Here is a 12,933-nt window from a genome sequence, read left to right as displayed (position 1 = left end):
CCCTGGATGAACCGGACAGGACCGGGAATGGGACCCCTCCATCCCCCACCCCCCGCCGTTCCCGGGAACTGAGGTCCCACCTCGGCGGGGTGCGTGGGCTCGTCCCCCGGCAGGACGCGAGTCCCGGGCTTTCCCGCTACAGCTCAACTTCATCGGCGTGACGGTGAAGCCGGAGCAGCCGTACGTGCATTTCCCCACCAGCAGCCACCAGTTCGTCCCTGTCCCCATCGGCAAGAAACTGCCCCCGCGCCAGGTCAGGGGAATCCGGAACCAACCTGACGGGCTGGTTCTCAGTGCGCCTCTGCGTCCGCCCTGAACGGGGTGACAGATGGGCACGCCTTGCTCCCAGGGGTGTGACCGCAGGGCGGACCTCCAGATGGGGCCATTGGAGAGACCCCGGCAAGAGGCTCTGGGTGTCCTGATGCTCAGAGCTCTGCCCTCTGCAGGTCTGGTTCCCCGCTGCACCCTGGGCTCCCTACTCCATGGGCCGTTTGTGGATTTATGGTAACAACCCAGCACACACACACACACGCACACACACACACACACACACATGCGAGAGCACACACGCACACATGCGAGAGCACACACACACGCGAGAGCACACACACACACACATGCACGAGCACAAGCACACACACACACATGCGAGAGCACACACACATGCACACACATGCGAGAGCACACACACATGCGAGAGCACACACACATGCGAGAGCACACACGCACACACACATGCATGAGCACAAGCACACACACATGTGAGAGCACACACACATGCACACACACATGCACGAACACGAGCACACACACACACGCACACGCACAGGAAACCAAGCATGAAGCTCCGCCTGGCGCTGCCTAGGCAAAGATTCTCTTTTCTCTCCGGGGGACTTGCTGTGGTCCTGAGCAGTCCCAGCCCTGGGAGGAAATGTTGTATTATCCGTGTATTATGTGCCGTTGCTCCAGTCCGGAGAGAACGTCCCAGGCTAAAAATGCAGTTGCATGTATCTTGGGGAATGGGGTCCCAAGGGAAACTGGAGGTCTTTAGCGGGGGTTGGGGGGGCGCCTGGGGCAGTAAGAGGGACACAGTGGAGCATACAGTGGCCCCGGCACTGCCGGCTCTCTGCTCTGGGCCGCTGTGGAAGTGCCCCCCCCTGATCCCCGCAGATTTACGAGCTGTACAACGGGGGCTCCGTGCCGGTGACCTACGAGATTCAGACCAACATCCTGTCGTGGGTGCAGGAGAAGAACTTCGGCCACCCCATCTTCACCTGCATTAACCCCAGGGGGGAGATCAAGCCGGGCACCACCGCCCGCGTCCTCTGGGTCTTCTCGCCCATCGAGGCCAAGACCTACAAGGTGTGTGGCGGCCGGGGGAGCCTGGGGCCCGCGGGGCCGCGGCTGGCCTGGCTCTGACCGGTCCCTTCCCCGCCCCCACTCCCAGGTGAACGTGCCCATCCACATCCTGGGCTGGAACTCGGCCCTCATCACCTTCTACGGCGTGGGCTACGACGCGCACATCATGGGCGAGACAGCCCCCTTCCACAACATCACGTCGTGGGACAACAGCTGCGTCCACTCCAGGATGATGGTTCCTGGACAGGTCAGGGGGAGAGACCCGGGAAAGCCCAGGGCCCGGGGCAGCCAGTGTGCAAGGGTGTGTGTCGGGGGGTGGCTAGAGCCCAGTGGAGAGGAGAAGGGAGAGAGGGAGACAGAGGGGAAGCCGCAGCCCTCAGGCTTGGAAGGCAGAACCTGCTCTCCTAGATGCTTACCCGGCCCCCTAAAGCCTACAGGGGGGTCTGCTCAAGCAGAGCTCCCCGCATCCTGCCTGGTCTTTGGCAGCAGGACAGGGTGCTAGAAGGTCAGAAGGAGCTCCTCCCCACCTTCGGGCTGTGGGGTCAGATCTCCATGCAGTCCAGTCCCCCCAACCCCCGGCGACTCTGCGAGTCTTCATGCTCCTTCCACATCGCTGGGCTGTCTGGCCCATCCGTCCAGCCACCCTGTTGACCCACCTCCCCACACCTGCGTCCATCCTCTACTCATTGACCCAGTGCTCTTTGTATTATCCATGTGTCCATCCATCTATTCATCATCGTCCACCCATCAATCCATCAGTCATTTATCATTCACCCATCTATCCATCCTCATCCATCTGTCCATCATCTATTACTCATCATTCACCCAGGTATCCTTCACCTAACCATCACCCATTCACCCATCACTCATCATCCAACCATCATATATTATCCAGTCATCATTCATCCATATATCCACTCACCATGCATCTCTATCCATCCATCCATCCATCCATCCATCCATCCATCCATCCAGATATCTTTCATCTATCCATCATTTGTCACCCATCCACTCATCTATCCATCATCCATCCATTCACCCATCTTCACTATCCACCATCCACCCTTTATTCATCATCCATCCATCTATTCTTCATCCATCCACCATCCATCTCTTTATCCTCCCACTTTATCATCCTTTCCATGTATCCATCCAATCACTATCCAACTGTCCAGCCTTTGACTCCTGCTTTCACTGGACTCTGACTTCCAGATGAGCACTGTCTCCAGGAGGCCCTGGGACACACAGACACAAGCACACACACATATACACACATATACACATCCCAGCCCTAGAAGTACTCAGGGCCTGGTCTGAAAGAGCTCACTCCTGTGGGGCGCTGGGCATTTCAAACACTCTCAACACAGCTCTTCTTTGTACCCAGGTAAGATGCCAACAGCTGATAAACTATGAATTTACAACTGTCCTTCAGCTGATCAGATTCTGTTGCTTTTAATTGTTTCATTCTATCTTCTCTAAGAGAATTCCAATTTCTCCGTTCCTCTAAGATCATTTTGTTTATTTTTACACCAAGTGTCACAATATTTATTGACAGATACAAGTATATGACACCAGAGCATGAATATGACTTGATAAATTAAGTGCTTAATTGCAATACTATAATCAGAGGGACTCATTCAAATCCTTTCCATCTGTTTCACACCCACAAAAAAACACATTAAGGGATTAACGATCTCTCAAAACTGATCAGTTTTGTGCAAGTAAACCATTTTTCTTTTAAAAGGACTTGTGCAGTTGCCCAGGATCAAGGATATTTAAAATCTGGCACATAAAGCCCATTCCTAGAGGTAGAAATACAGGCAATATACTATCACGGCAACAACCATCAGTTGCAGTGAAGATATTTTTTTCTGTAACAACCAATGGTTAACCAAAAGATTCCAACAGCTCCAGTATTACTGAGGAAAGTGCATTTCTACTGTATTCAGCGTGGCTATTCAGATTTCTAACTTAGAACAGCCTAGAATAACAGGCAGCATCTGCCAAGCCCATTTTGTTTTTGTTTTTTTGCTTTTTGGGTCACACCCGGCGATGCACAGGGCTGACTCCTGGCTCATGCACTCAGGAATCACCCCTGGCGGTGCTCAGGGGACCCTATGGGATGCTGGGATTCGAACCCGGGTTGGCCGCATGCAAGGCAAACACCCTACCCGCTGTGCTATCACTCCAGCCCTGCCAAGCCCATTTTGACAGCCAAAAATTATAGGCTTTGGGGCTGGAGCAATAGTACAGCGGGTAGGACATTTGCCTTGCACACGGCTGACCTGGGTTCGATTCCCAGCATCCCGTAGGGTCCCCTGAGCACCGCCAGGAGTGATTCCTGAGTGCAGAGCCAGGAGTAACCCCTGAGCATTGCCCGGTGTCACCCAAAAAAGAAAAAAAATACATAGACTTCAGAGAGGCTAAGTTTACTTCTGGGGGAAATTTTGAAACACTGACCCAGGCTCCTTGGCAGTGCTCATGTAGTGGGGACAAGGGCAGTTCTGCATCGCGGGGCCGCCGCGTGGAGGCTGCCCTGGCCGGCGCTCAGGGACCGGAAGCGGAGGCTGCCGTGGCATCCCTGTACCGCTGTGTCGTCTCTCCAGAACGTCTTCCTGTCGCAGTCCCACGTCTCCCTGGGGAACATCCCCGTGCAGAGCCAGTGCAGCCGCCTGCTGTTCCTCAACAACATCTCCAAGAAGGAGACCATTGTGTTCGTCTGGACGCTGCGGTCGCTGGACTTCGGGGAGGTTCGCGTCCCTGACGGCCCAACCGGAAGCTCCACCAGGACTCCTGCCCGCCACCCCCACCCCAGTGGCCCCTTCGGTCCCTCCTAGTCCTTCTTGTCCCTTCCGGGCCATTCCACCCCATCTCTCTCTTTTTTTTTTTGTTTTTTTTTTTGAGAGGTCACACCCGGTGATGCCCAGGGGTTACTCCTGGCTCTGCACTCAGGAATTACTCCTGGCGGTGCTCAGGGGACCCTCTGGGATGCTGGGAATCGAACCCGGGTTGGCCACATGCAAAGCAAACACCCTCCCCGTTGTGCTGTCGCTCCAGCCCCTTCACCCCATCTCATGCCACCCCAGTCCATCTTGTCCTGTCCCATCTCAAATGACGCTACCCCACCCTGCCCTGCCATATCTCACCCCACACCATCCCCTCCTCCAGCCCAGTCTATTCCCCTTTTTTTTGGTTGGTTTGTTGTTTGGGGGCCACTGGGCTTACTCCAGGCTCTGCACTCAGGGATCACTCCTGGCAGGGACCCAAAGGGGTGTCAGGGATCAAACACGGGTCAGCCATATGCAAGAAAAGTGCCCTTCCCATATACTATCATCTAGTCCCAATCCCTCTTTTTTTTTTTTTTTGGCTTTTTTGGGTCACACCCAGTAATGCTCAGGGATTACTCCTACCTCTACACTCAGGAAATACTCCTGGTGGTGCTTGGGGGACCATATGGGATGCCGGGGATTGAACCCAGGTCAGCCATGTGCAAGGCAGACGCCCTGCCCGCTGTACTATCACTCCAGCCCCTGATTTGTTGTTGTTGACTTGTGGGTCACACCTAGCGATGCTCAGGGCTTCCTCCTGGTGCTGTGCTCAGGGATCACTCCTGGTGGCCGTGGTGGGCACCCTATGTAGTACTTGGGATTGAATCCGGGTCCACTGACCGTAAGACAAGCCTCTTACCCCCTGGACTCTCTCTCCAACCCTGAGTCCATCCTACCCTGGACGGACTCCACCACATGCCAATCCCGTGGGCACTCCAGAGACCCCTCCCCCCACCCCACAGTTGTCTGTGACTCCCATGAGCGGGAAGCTGGCCCCCGGGGAGACGATGCCCTTCGTGGTGACCCTGAAGACCACCGCGCACAGCAGTTTCTACAGCACGGAGCTGGTGTGCAAGGTACGACCTGTCCCAGAGCCCGGAGCCCAGCCTGGGGTGGTGGGCGGCTTAGGAGACCCTGAGTCACGGGCACGGCCCGCTCTGCAGGTCTACCAGCAGGAGAAACTCCAGCAGTTCCACAGGGACCTGCGGGCATGGAGTGCCCAGAAGCAGCGGCAGGAGGAGGAATTCATCATCACAGACAGGACGGTGAAGGTGAGCGGGGCGGGGCCTCGGACACGCCCAGGTTTCTGACTGACCTTCCCGGAGAGCAGAGTAGTAGGCCCACCCGGGTGGTCCTCCTGACCTACCAGGCCGGCCAGCAGCCAGCCGGACACCAGATTGCAGTCCAGCATCTGCCTGAGATAACGTGGGTGAAGGAGGCTTGCCGAGATGCCCGCCTCACTGGCCCGTGTGAGTGAGCCCACTAGGTGTGAGGCCAGTGTTTAATGAACCTAGTAGGTGCCCAGGCCAGTGATAATAAGGGCCTACTAGGTGCCGAGCCAGTGTCTAATGAGCCTACTAGGTGCCCAGGCCAGTGATAATAAGGGCCTACTAGGTGCCGAGCCAGTGTCTAATGAGCCTACTAGGTGCTGGGTCAGTGTTTCATAGACCTATTAGGTGCTAGGTCAGAGATAATGCGGGCCTACTAAGTGCCGTGCCCCAGTGGGCTATTTTTATTTTTCCTTTAATGTTTGGGCCTCACCTAGTGGTACTCAGGGGCTACCCCAGCCTCGGCGTGCTGGTGCCAGGGCCTTTGTCTGAGCCTCCCTCGGGCAGAGCTCCTGTTCCAGCCCGTGGAGCCATTCCCGGGCCCTGGGCCGGTGTTTTGGGGGAGTCGAGGCCCGGGAGCTGGACAGCATCTGCCGGGGGAGCTGTGGTGAGGGTTTGGGCCCGGGTCCGGGAACTCCAGCCAGCCTGGAGTTTGCTGTGGCAATGGCCCGCTGACATCCTTCCCCTGTTCTTGGTCCCTCCGTTTCCGCTGTGATCTTTTAGCATTTTGGGGTTTGTTTGTTTGTTTGTTTGTTGTGGGGGCCACACCCAGAGACACTCAGGGCTTTCTCCACCCACCCTCCACCCCCCTGCACTCGGGGATTCCTCCTGCTGGGGCTCAGGGGACCCCAGGGGATACTGGGGATTGAATCCCCAGGTTAGCCGCATGCAGGGCACACGCCCTGTCCAGTGGGCTGGCCCTCTGGCCCCACGGCTGGAAACAGCTGCGCCGTTTCTCTGTGCAGGAGAGATGGCGTGAGGAGGCGGGATAGGTCCTGCACAGAGGCCTGGCTCGGGTCCAGCACCGAGGAGGCCAGCGGTGGCAGGGGCTGATAGTGTTTGCCGGGGAGATGACGTCTTGAGGGCACAGGCTGAGGGATTTGTCGCACCCCCCCCCCCAGAGCGCAGGGACGTGTCTTCTGAGGGTCAGAGGTAGCACAGGTTTGGGGCCATCTCCTCCTGGTCCCTTCATTTGGCTCGTCAGCACTTCCTGGTCCATAGGCAGCCACTTCCTTAAGGAAGGTTCTGGGGCTGGAGCGATAGCACAGCAGGTAGGGCGTTTGCCTTGCACGCAGCCAACCCGGATTTGATTTCCAACATCCCATATGGTCCCCTGAGCACCACCGCCTGAGTGCAGAGCCAGGAGTAACCCCTGTGCATTGCCGGGTGTGACCCAAAAAGCAAAAAGAAAAAAGGAAGGTTCTAGAAGTGGGTGGGAGTGGAGCAATAGCACAACGGGTAGGGCATTTGCCTTGCATGCAGCCAACCCAGGTTTGATTCCTCTGTCCCTCTCGAAGAGCCCGGCAAGCTAACGAGAGTATCCTGCTTGCATGGCAGAGCCTGGCAAGCTACCCGTGGCGTATTCGATATGCCAAACACAGTAACAACAAGTCTCACAACGGAGACGTTACTGGTGCCCGCTCAAGCAAATTGATGAACAACGGGACGACAGTGCTCCAGTGCTAGAAGGGGGTGGGCAGGACCAAGAGGGCAGTAGGTCTCAGCCTGAATGTCTGGTCCTGTTGGGGGCCATTGGGACAGGGAGGAGGGGGCCACCCCGGGGCCTCCTGAGTGGCCTCCTGAGTGGACGTCTCTTTGCTCCCCAGAGAAGGACCTGCTGTGCCGCCAAGGAGCCCGTGAGGAAGTATAAGGTGAGGCAAGACTCGGCCTCGGTGTCTCCTCCCTGCCCCCCGGAGCCACCAGGGAGGGTCAAATCTCTCTGGCACCTGCAGGGTGAGGGTGGGGGAGGGTGCTTGGGACTCCCGGACCCCAGCTCTCAGTTTTTCCTCCCGGAAGACGCTGCCCCCGATCAAGCACCAGCTGTCCCCCAGCCAGCCGGCTGGCTGGAGCCTGCAGATCCCCAAGGAGCAGCCCCTGTGGCCGTGCCCGCAGGCACCCCAGCCCAGCCTGCTCTTCCTGGGCCTCACGGCGCGGGCCCATGCCGTGGACTCCTTCCTGGACAACTTCTCCAGCTTCCCCCGCTTCTTCCTGCACTGGTGAAGCCGCACCCGGAACAGGGGGGGCTGCACAGGCCCCACCCTGCTGGGGGTGGGGGTCTGACACCGGGGTAGTGCAGTGGGGGACTGTGGAGCCCGGGGTGTCCCCCCTGGTGACGGAGACCCTTGGGAGCTGGGACAAGGGTTCAGAGAGCCCCTCGGGACCTGCCAGACCCCCTCTTCCTCCTTTCTTTTCTTTCTTGCTGTATTTTTTTTGGGGTCACACCCGGTGATGCTTAGGGGTCACTCCCGGCTCTGCACTCAGGAATTACTCCTGGCGGCACTCGGGGGACCCTCTGGGATTGCTGGGAATCGAACCTGGGTCAGCTTCGTGCAAGGCAAACGCCCTCCCCGCTGCGCTATCGCTCCAGCCCCTCTTCCTCCCTTTCTGTCTCTCCTGGGGGCTCTCCTGGGGCCTGTGCTGACAGAGGCAGGGCCGGGCTGGACCCCTGGGCAAAGTCTGGGGGGGTCCACTCAGTGCCATGGCCCTGCCCCCAGGGAGCTGCCCAAGAAGAAGCCCCCCCAGGAAGAGGCAGAGGCTTCCAGGAAGGACCCCCCTGACTTGGGGCTCCCCGTCAGCACGCAGGAGAAGCAGCTCCTCACTGACTGTCTCTGCACCATCATCAGGTGAGGCCGCCCCACTCCACCTGCCGAGAGGCCCCCCGCCCCGCCCAGAGTCCCGCACTGCCCCTCCCCCAGACCCCCGCCCCCCAGAATAGCACTTAGAACCTCCTGCAGATTCCTCTAGTGCCGGCTCAGGCCCTCCACGGTGGTGCAGCGGCAATGGAGCCGGGGCTGGGGGTCCTGTGAGCTGGGGGCGAGGTTCTGCCCCCTCCATGGTTGGTGAACGGGGCCCAAAGCCCTTCTCTCTCTCTCCCTACCAGTCATCCACTCAATTCTCACCTCCCGGCTTCCCTTTCTGCCCTATTCCTGGTCACTTCTAAGAATCCATGGCACCCAGGGGCCAGAGAGAGAGCACAGTGGGTAGGGCACTTGCCTTGTAAGCGGCAAACCCGGGTTCAATCCCTAACACCCCTGAGGTCTTTGTGCCCCAACACAGACATAGGCGTAAGATAGGTTGTGGCCCCAAAAAACAACAACAACAGCAGCAGCAACAACAACAACAACAACAAGAATCCTTGGCACCCAGAAATACCTTCTTCTTTTTGAGTGGGGGGTGTTGGGAGTGGCACTGGGGACACGCATGGTGACATCCACCTCCTGGCTTCCCTTTCTGCCCTATTCCTGGTCACCTCTAAGAATCCATGGCACCCAAGGGCCAGAGAGAGTGCACAGTGGGTAGGGCACTTGCCTTGTAAGCGGCAGACCCGTGTTCAATCCCTAACACCCCTGAGGTCCTTGTGCCTCACGCACAGAGACAGCGGCTTTCAGACCCTCCAGGACTCCCCCTGGCAGTGCCGGCGGGGGCAGATGGGGCCAGGGGTCAGACGGGGGCATACTCCAGGCCTCAGAGCCACCGCCTTGGTCCCAGAGATGCCTCCGCTTAAAGTGTGAGGATGGGGGGCTGGAGGGAGAGTCCAGTGGGCAGGGCACTGGCCTCGCCCGTGGCTGAGCTGGGTTCGATCCCCAGCACCCCATTACGGTCCCTTAGGCCCCTGAGTGCAAAGCCAGGAGTCGCTCTGAGAACAGTGAGCTATGTCCCAAAACCCAAATAATAATAATAATAATAATAATAATAATAATAATAATAATAATAATAATAATAATAATAATTAAAGCGTGACGGGGGAGTGAAAGAATTCAGGGCTAGGGGCCGGAGCGATAGCACAGCGGGTAGGGCGTTTACCTTGCATGCGGCCGACCTGGCTTCGATCCCCGGCATCCCATACGGTCCTCCAAGCACCGCCAGGAGTGATTCCTGAGTGCAGAGCCAGGAGAGGAACCCTTGAGCATTGCTGGGTGTGACCCAAAAAAGAAAAAAAAAAAAAGAACACAGGGCTCTCCCCTCCGCACCTAGCACCTGTGTGTGGGCACGGTAGGCAGGGGTGCTGCTAGGGGAACCCTGAAACCAGGGTTCCCTAAAGCAGTCGGCGTCCTGGATGGAGTCTCTTCCTCTCCCCTCCCCCCACCCCACCCAGAGGCCTGTTGGAAGACAAGACCTTCCAGGACGCCATCGACCGCGGCCTGGAGGAGCAGGTGCCCTACTTCTCCCAGTTCTGGGACGAGGATCTGATCAGGTTCAGGGCGCAGAGGAGCAGCAGCCGGCAGATAAGCCGGGCCCACCGGGGCAGCACCGGCGGCGGCGGCGGCGGGCAGGACAGGGAGGACCAGAGCCTGGAGCAGAAGGAGGCGGGGGAGGAGGAGAGGGCCAGGGAGGAAGAGGAGACCACGGAGGAGGAGGAGGAAGAGGAGGAGGAGGAGGAGAAGGAGGAGGCGGGGGAGGAGGACATCCTGGGGGAGAAGGAGGAGAAGCTGGCGTGGCCCGAGATGCTGCCCTCAATGGGCCCGGAGTTCCTGCGGTCCCTGAAGTGGGAGTGGCAGCGCAAGGAACTGCAGGTGGCCTTGAAGGAGGAGAAGGAACTGCGGGAGAAGGAGGCCATCAGACGGTGAGCACCCACCGGGGAGGAGGCGTGCGGTGTGGGAGGAGGGGGTCCCCCCAGCATTTTCACCAAGGGAGTTTGCTGCGTTTCCTATTTTTTTTTAAATTTTGTTTTATTTTGTTATTACTTTGGCTTGAGAGTCACCTCCAGCAATGCCCTGGGGCTCCTCCTGGCACAGTGCTCAGGAGTCACTCCCTGAGGTGCTTAGTGCTGGTGGTCAGATCCTAACCTCCAGGGGGCCAGAAAGATAGTACAGTGGTTAGAGTGCTTGGTTCATGCGCCTGGCCCGGTTCAATCCCCGGCAATCATAGGGTTCCCTAAGTCAAGAGTGATCCCTGACTGCAGAGCCAGGAGTCAGCCCTGAGCACCTCTTGCTGTGGCCCCCAAACAAATACACAAATTATAAAAGCAAAATCAAACTCCAACCTGCAAAATCCATCCTCCAGACTCTCGAGCTATCTCTGCGGCCCTTATTCATTTATTTTGTTTTACTTTGACTTGGGGGCCGCACCCAGCTGGTGCTAGAGGGGCGAGGTCACCTTCAGCAGTGCTCTGGGAACCGTGAAGCAGTGCCAGAGAGAGAACCTGGGGCAAAGTGGCTGCTGCTGCTCCAGCCCTTTGAGCTGCCTCTCTCGTCCAGTCTCCAGAGGCTCTTAACTGGGTTTCTTGGGGGCAAACGGGGACGTGTCACCTCATCTTGAGCAGCCTTTCCGCCTTCTGCTTCTCCCACACACCGTGCCCTGGGATGCGCCTGTTGCTTGACTAGCTCCCAACCCCTGGTCTCCCGGTAGCTGCCTCTCCTTCGGCCAGTCGGAATATCTGTTCCACTGGATCAAAGACGCCTTTTAGCCTTAGGAGGGCCAGGGAGCAAAGGAGAATCCAAGCAAGCGCGCTGCTGTCCAGCACAGGAGAAGCAGAGCGCTGACCAGGCGTGTCCCCCCACCCCACCCCACCCCACTACCCGCCCCTCAACCATCTCCCCTCGCTTCCCCTCCCCGCCCCCCCGCAGGCTCCCGGCTTTCGCCAACCTGCAGGAAGAGCTGATGGAGAACATGATCAGGAACGTCCTGGTGGAGGCGAGCCTCGGGGAGGTGGTGCTCACCTCGCGCCCGCGGGTCATCGCTCTGCCTCCGCACAACGCGCCCAGGTGGGGCGCCCACGCCGCGGGGGCTAGGGGTGCGGGAGGGAGCCCAAGTGGGGAGGGAGGGTCCGGCGGCGGGGAAGCCGCGCCCCCACCCCTACCTGGACCTTTCTGTCTTCCAGGCTTCGAAGTCCTGACCTACAGCTGCTGCGCGCGGTGCAGCAAGACACACCTTCCTCGTCCCTGCACCTGTAAACGCGCACGCGTGCGCGCGCGGACCCCACTACCCAGCCCCTCGTTTGAGACTGAACTGCCTGGAGCTCCTCGCAGCGGCCCGCTAGTAAAGCATTTAGCCCTTTTTCCCCTTCCGTCTTGCCTGGACTTTAATTCCCCGTCCGCGAGAGGGACAGATGATGGGACCCGTTGTGTCCCCTTAAAGAGGCTGGGAGGGAGGTGGCGCCTCGGCGTAGCTGCCGCGGGCGCAGGACCGGCTCTGGCCGGGAGAGGGCGCCGGGGAGCCGCTTGCGGGCCTTCGCGGCCGCTCGGCCCGGGGGCGCACAAGCCCCACCTGGCGCGCAGGGCCGGCTCTGGTCGGGAGAGGGCGCCAGAGAGGCGCCGCCCCAGCTCCGCCTGGCACACACCGGAGCGCAGCGCCAGCGCGGCCCGGCGGCAGGTGGCCCGGGGTGCAGCGGCCACCTCCCCCCCCCACACGTCCCCTGCTCCCCGTAGGGCCCCCTGCACCCCTACCCCGTATCCCAGCTTCAGCCGGGCTCCCGAGATCTCCTCTCCGGGGAGGGAAGGACTCGGGAAGCCCCGACACGCGCCGGGGAGGGGGGGGGGGTGTGGGGGCAAGAACTAAGAGACTGGCCCCGAGGGCAGAGGCCACCGCTAGACAGCGGGTCACAGACCCGACCCTGCCGCGGGGAGGGGGAGGGGGTCCCGCCTTCCCGGATCCCTCCCCATACTCCCCCCCCCCAAGCCCGCGTGCCTGGCTGCCACCGTCCTGGACTCCTCCTCCGCCCCCCTCCCCCAGCAGGTGGGTGGAAAAGTGACATCTGGTGTTGTTCCAGAGGCGCCCGGGTCCCCGACACCCCTCCCCGCCTCCCCTCCCCCGCCGCCGGGCGGGGGCGGGCCGGGGGTGGGGGCGCTCCTCCTCCTCTGAGTCAATATTTGCCCCGAGCAAACGGGCGCGGGCCAGGTGTGTGCTGGGGGGTGCCGCGCGCCCGGGGGCGGGGACTGCCCGGCCGTATAAGAGCGCACGGACCCCCGGCTCCCGCACAAGCGCCGGGGCGTGGGCTGCGGGACCCCACCCGGGCGGGCGGGCAGGGCAAGGCAGGGCAGGGCGGCGCCGGGCCGAGGGGGGCCGAGGCTTGGCGGGGGTGGGTGGGTGGGGGCGGGCCCGGTGCGCACCTGCCGCGGCCGCCGACGTGTCAGCCGCTGGTGCGCGCAGGTGAGGCCGGTGGCGAGCGGGGCGCGCGCCGAAGACCCGGACCAGGAGGAGGTGGACGCCGTCGAGGGTCCCGGGCCCCGGCCCTCCGCTCCCGCCCCGCGACGAGCCCC

General features: G+C 60.1%; 1 protein-coding gene across 1 annotated transcript in view; it reads left to right on the top strand.

Annotated features, from left to right (window-relative positions):
• CFAP65 (cilia and flagella associated protein 65) overlaps nt 1-11,729 on the top strand; it is a 43,524-nt gene extending 31,795 nt beyond the window's left edge. The window contains exons 21-32 of the mRNA XM_004617175.2: nt 143-253; nt 1,171-1,362; nt 1,448-1,606; nt 3,966-4,109; nt 5,150-5,263; nt 5,351-5,458; nt 7,342-7,386; nt 7,532-7,731; nt 8,230-8,358; nt 9,831-10,298; nt 11,302-11,439; nt 11,556-11,729. Of these exons, the coding sequence (XP_004617232.2) occupies nt 143-253; nt 1,171-1,362; nt 1,448-1,606; nt 3,966-4,109; nt 5,150-5,263; nt 5,351-5,458; nt 7,342-7,386; nt 7,532-7,731; nt 8,230-8,358; nt 9,831-10,298; nt 11,302-11,439; nt 11,556-11,628 (1,881 nt within the window). The 3' untranslated portion in view covers nt 11,629-11,729. The remainder of the gene's footprint in view (nt 1-142; nt 254-1,170; nt 1,363-1,447; nt 1,607-3,965; nt 4,110-5,149; nt 5,264-5,350; nt 5,459-7,341; nt 7,387-7,531; nt 7,732-8,229; nt 8,359-9,830; nt 10,299-11,301; nt 11,440-11,555) is intronic.
• Nucleotides 11,730-12,933: the final 1,204 nt, after the last annotated feature.

Source organism: Sorex araneus, chromosome X (assembly GCF_027595985.1).
Source record: "Sorex araneus isolate mSorAra2 chromosome X, mSorAra2.pri, whole genome shotgun sequence".
NCBI lineage: Eukaryota > Metazoa > Chordata > Mammalia > Eulipotyphla > Soricidae > Sorex > Sorex araneus.
Note: the sequence above shows the minus strand (reverse complement) of the source record. Positions and strands in the feature narration are given on the sequence as shown.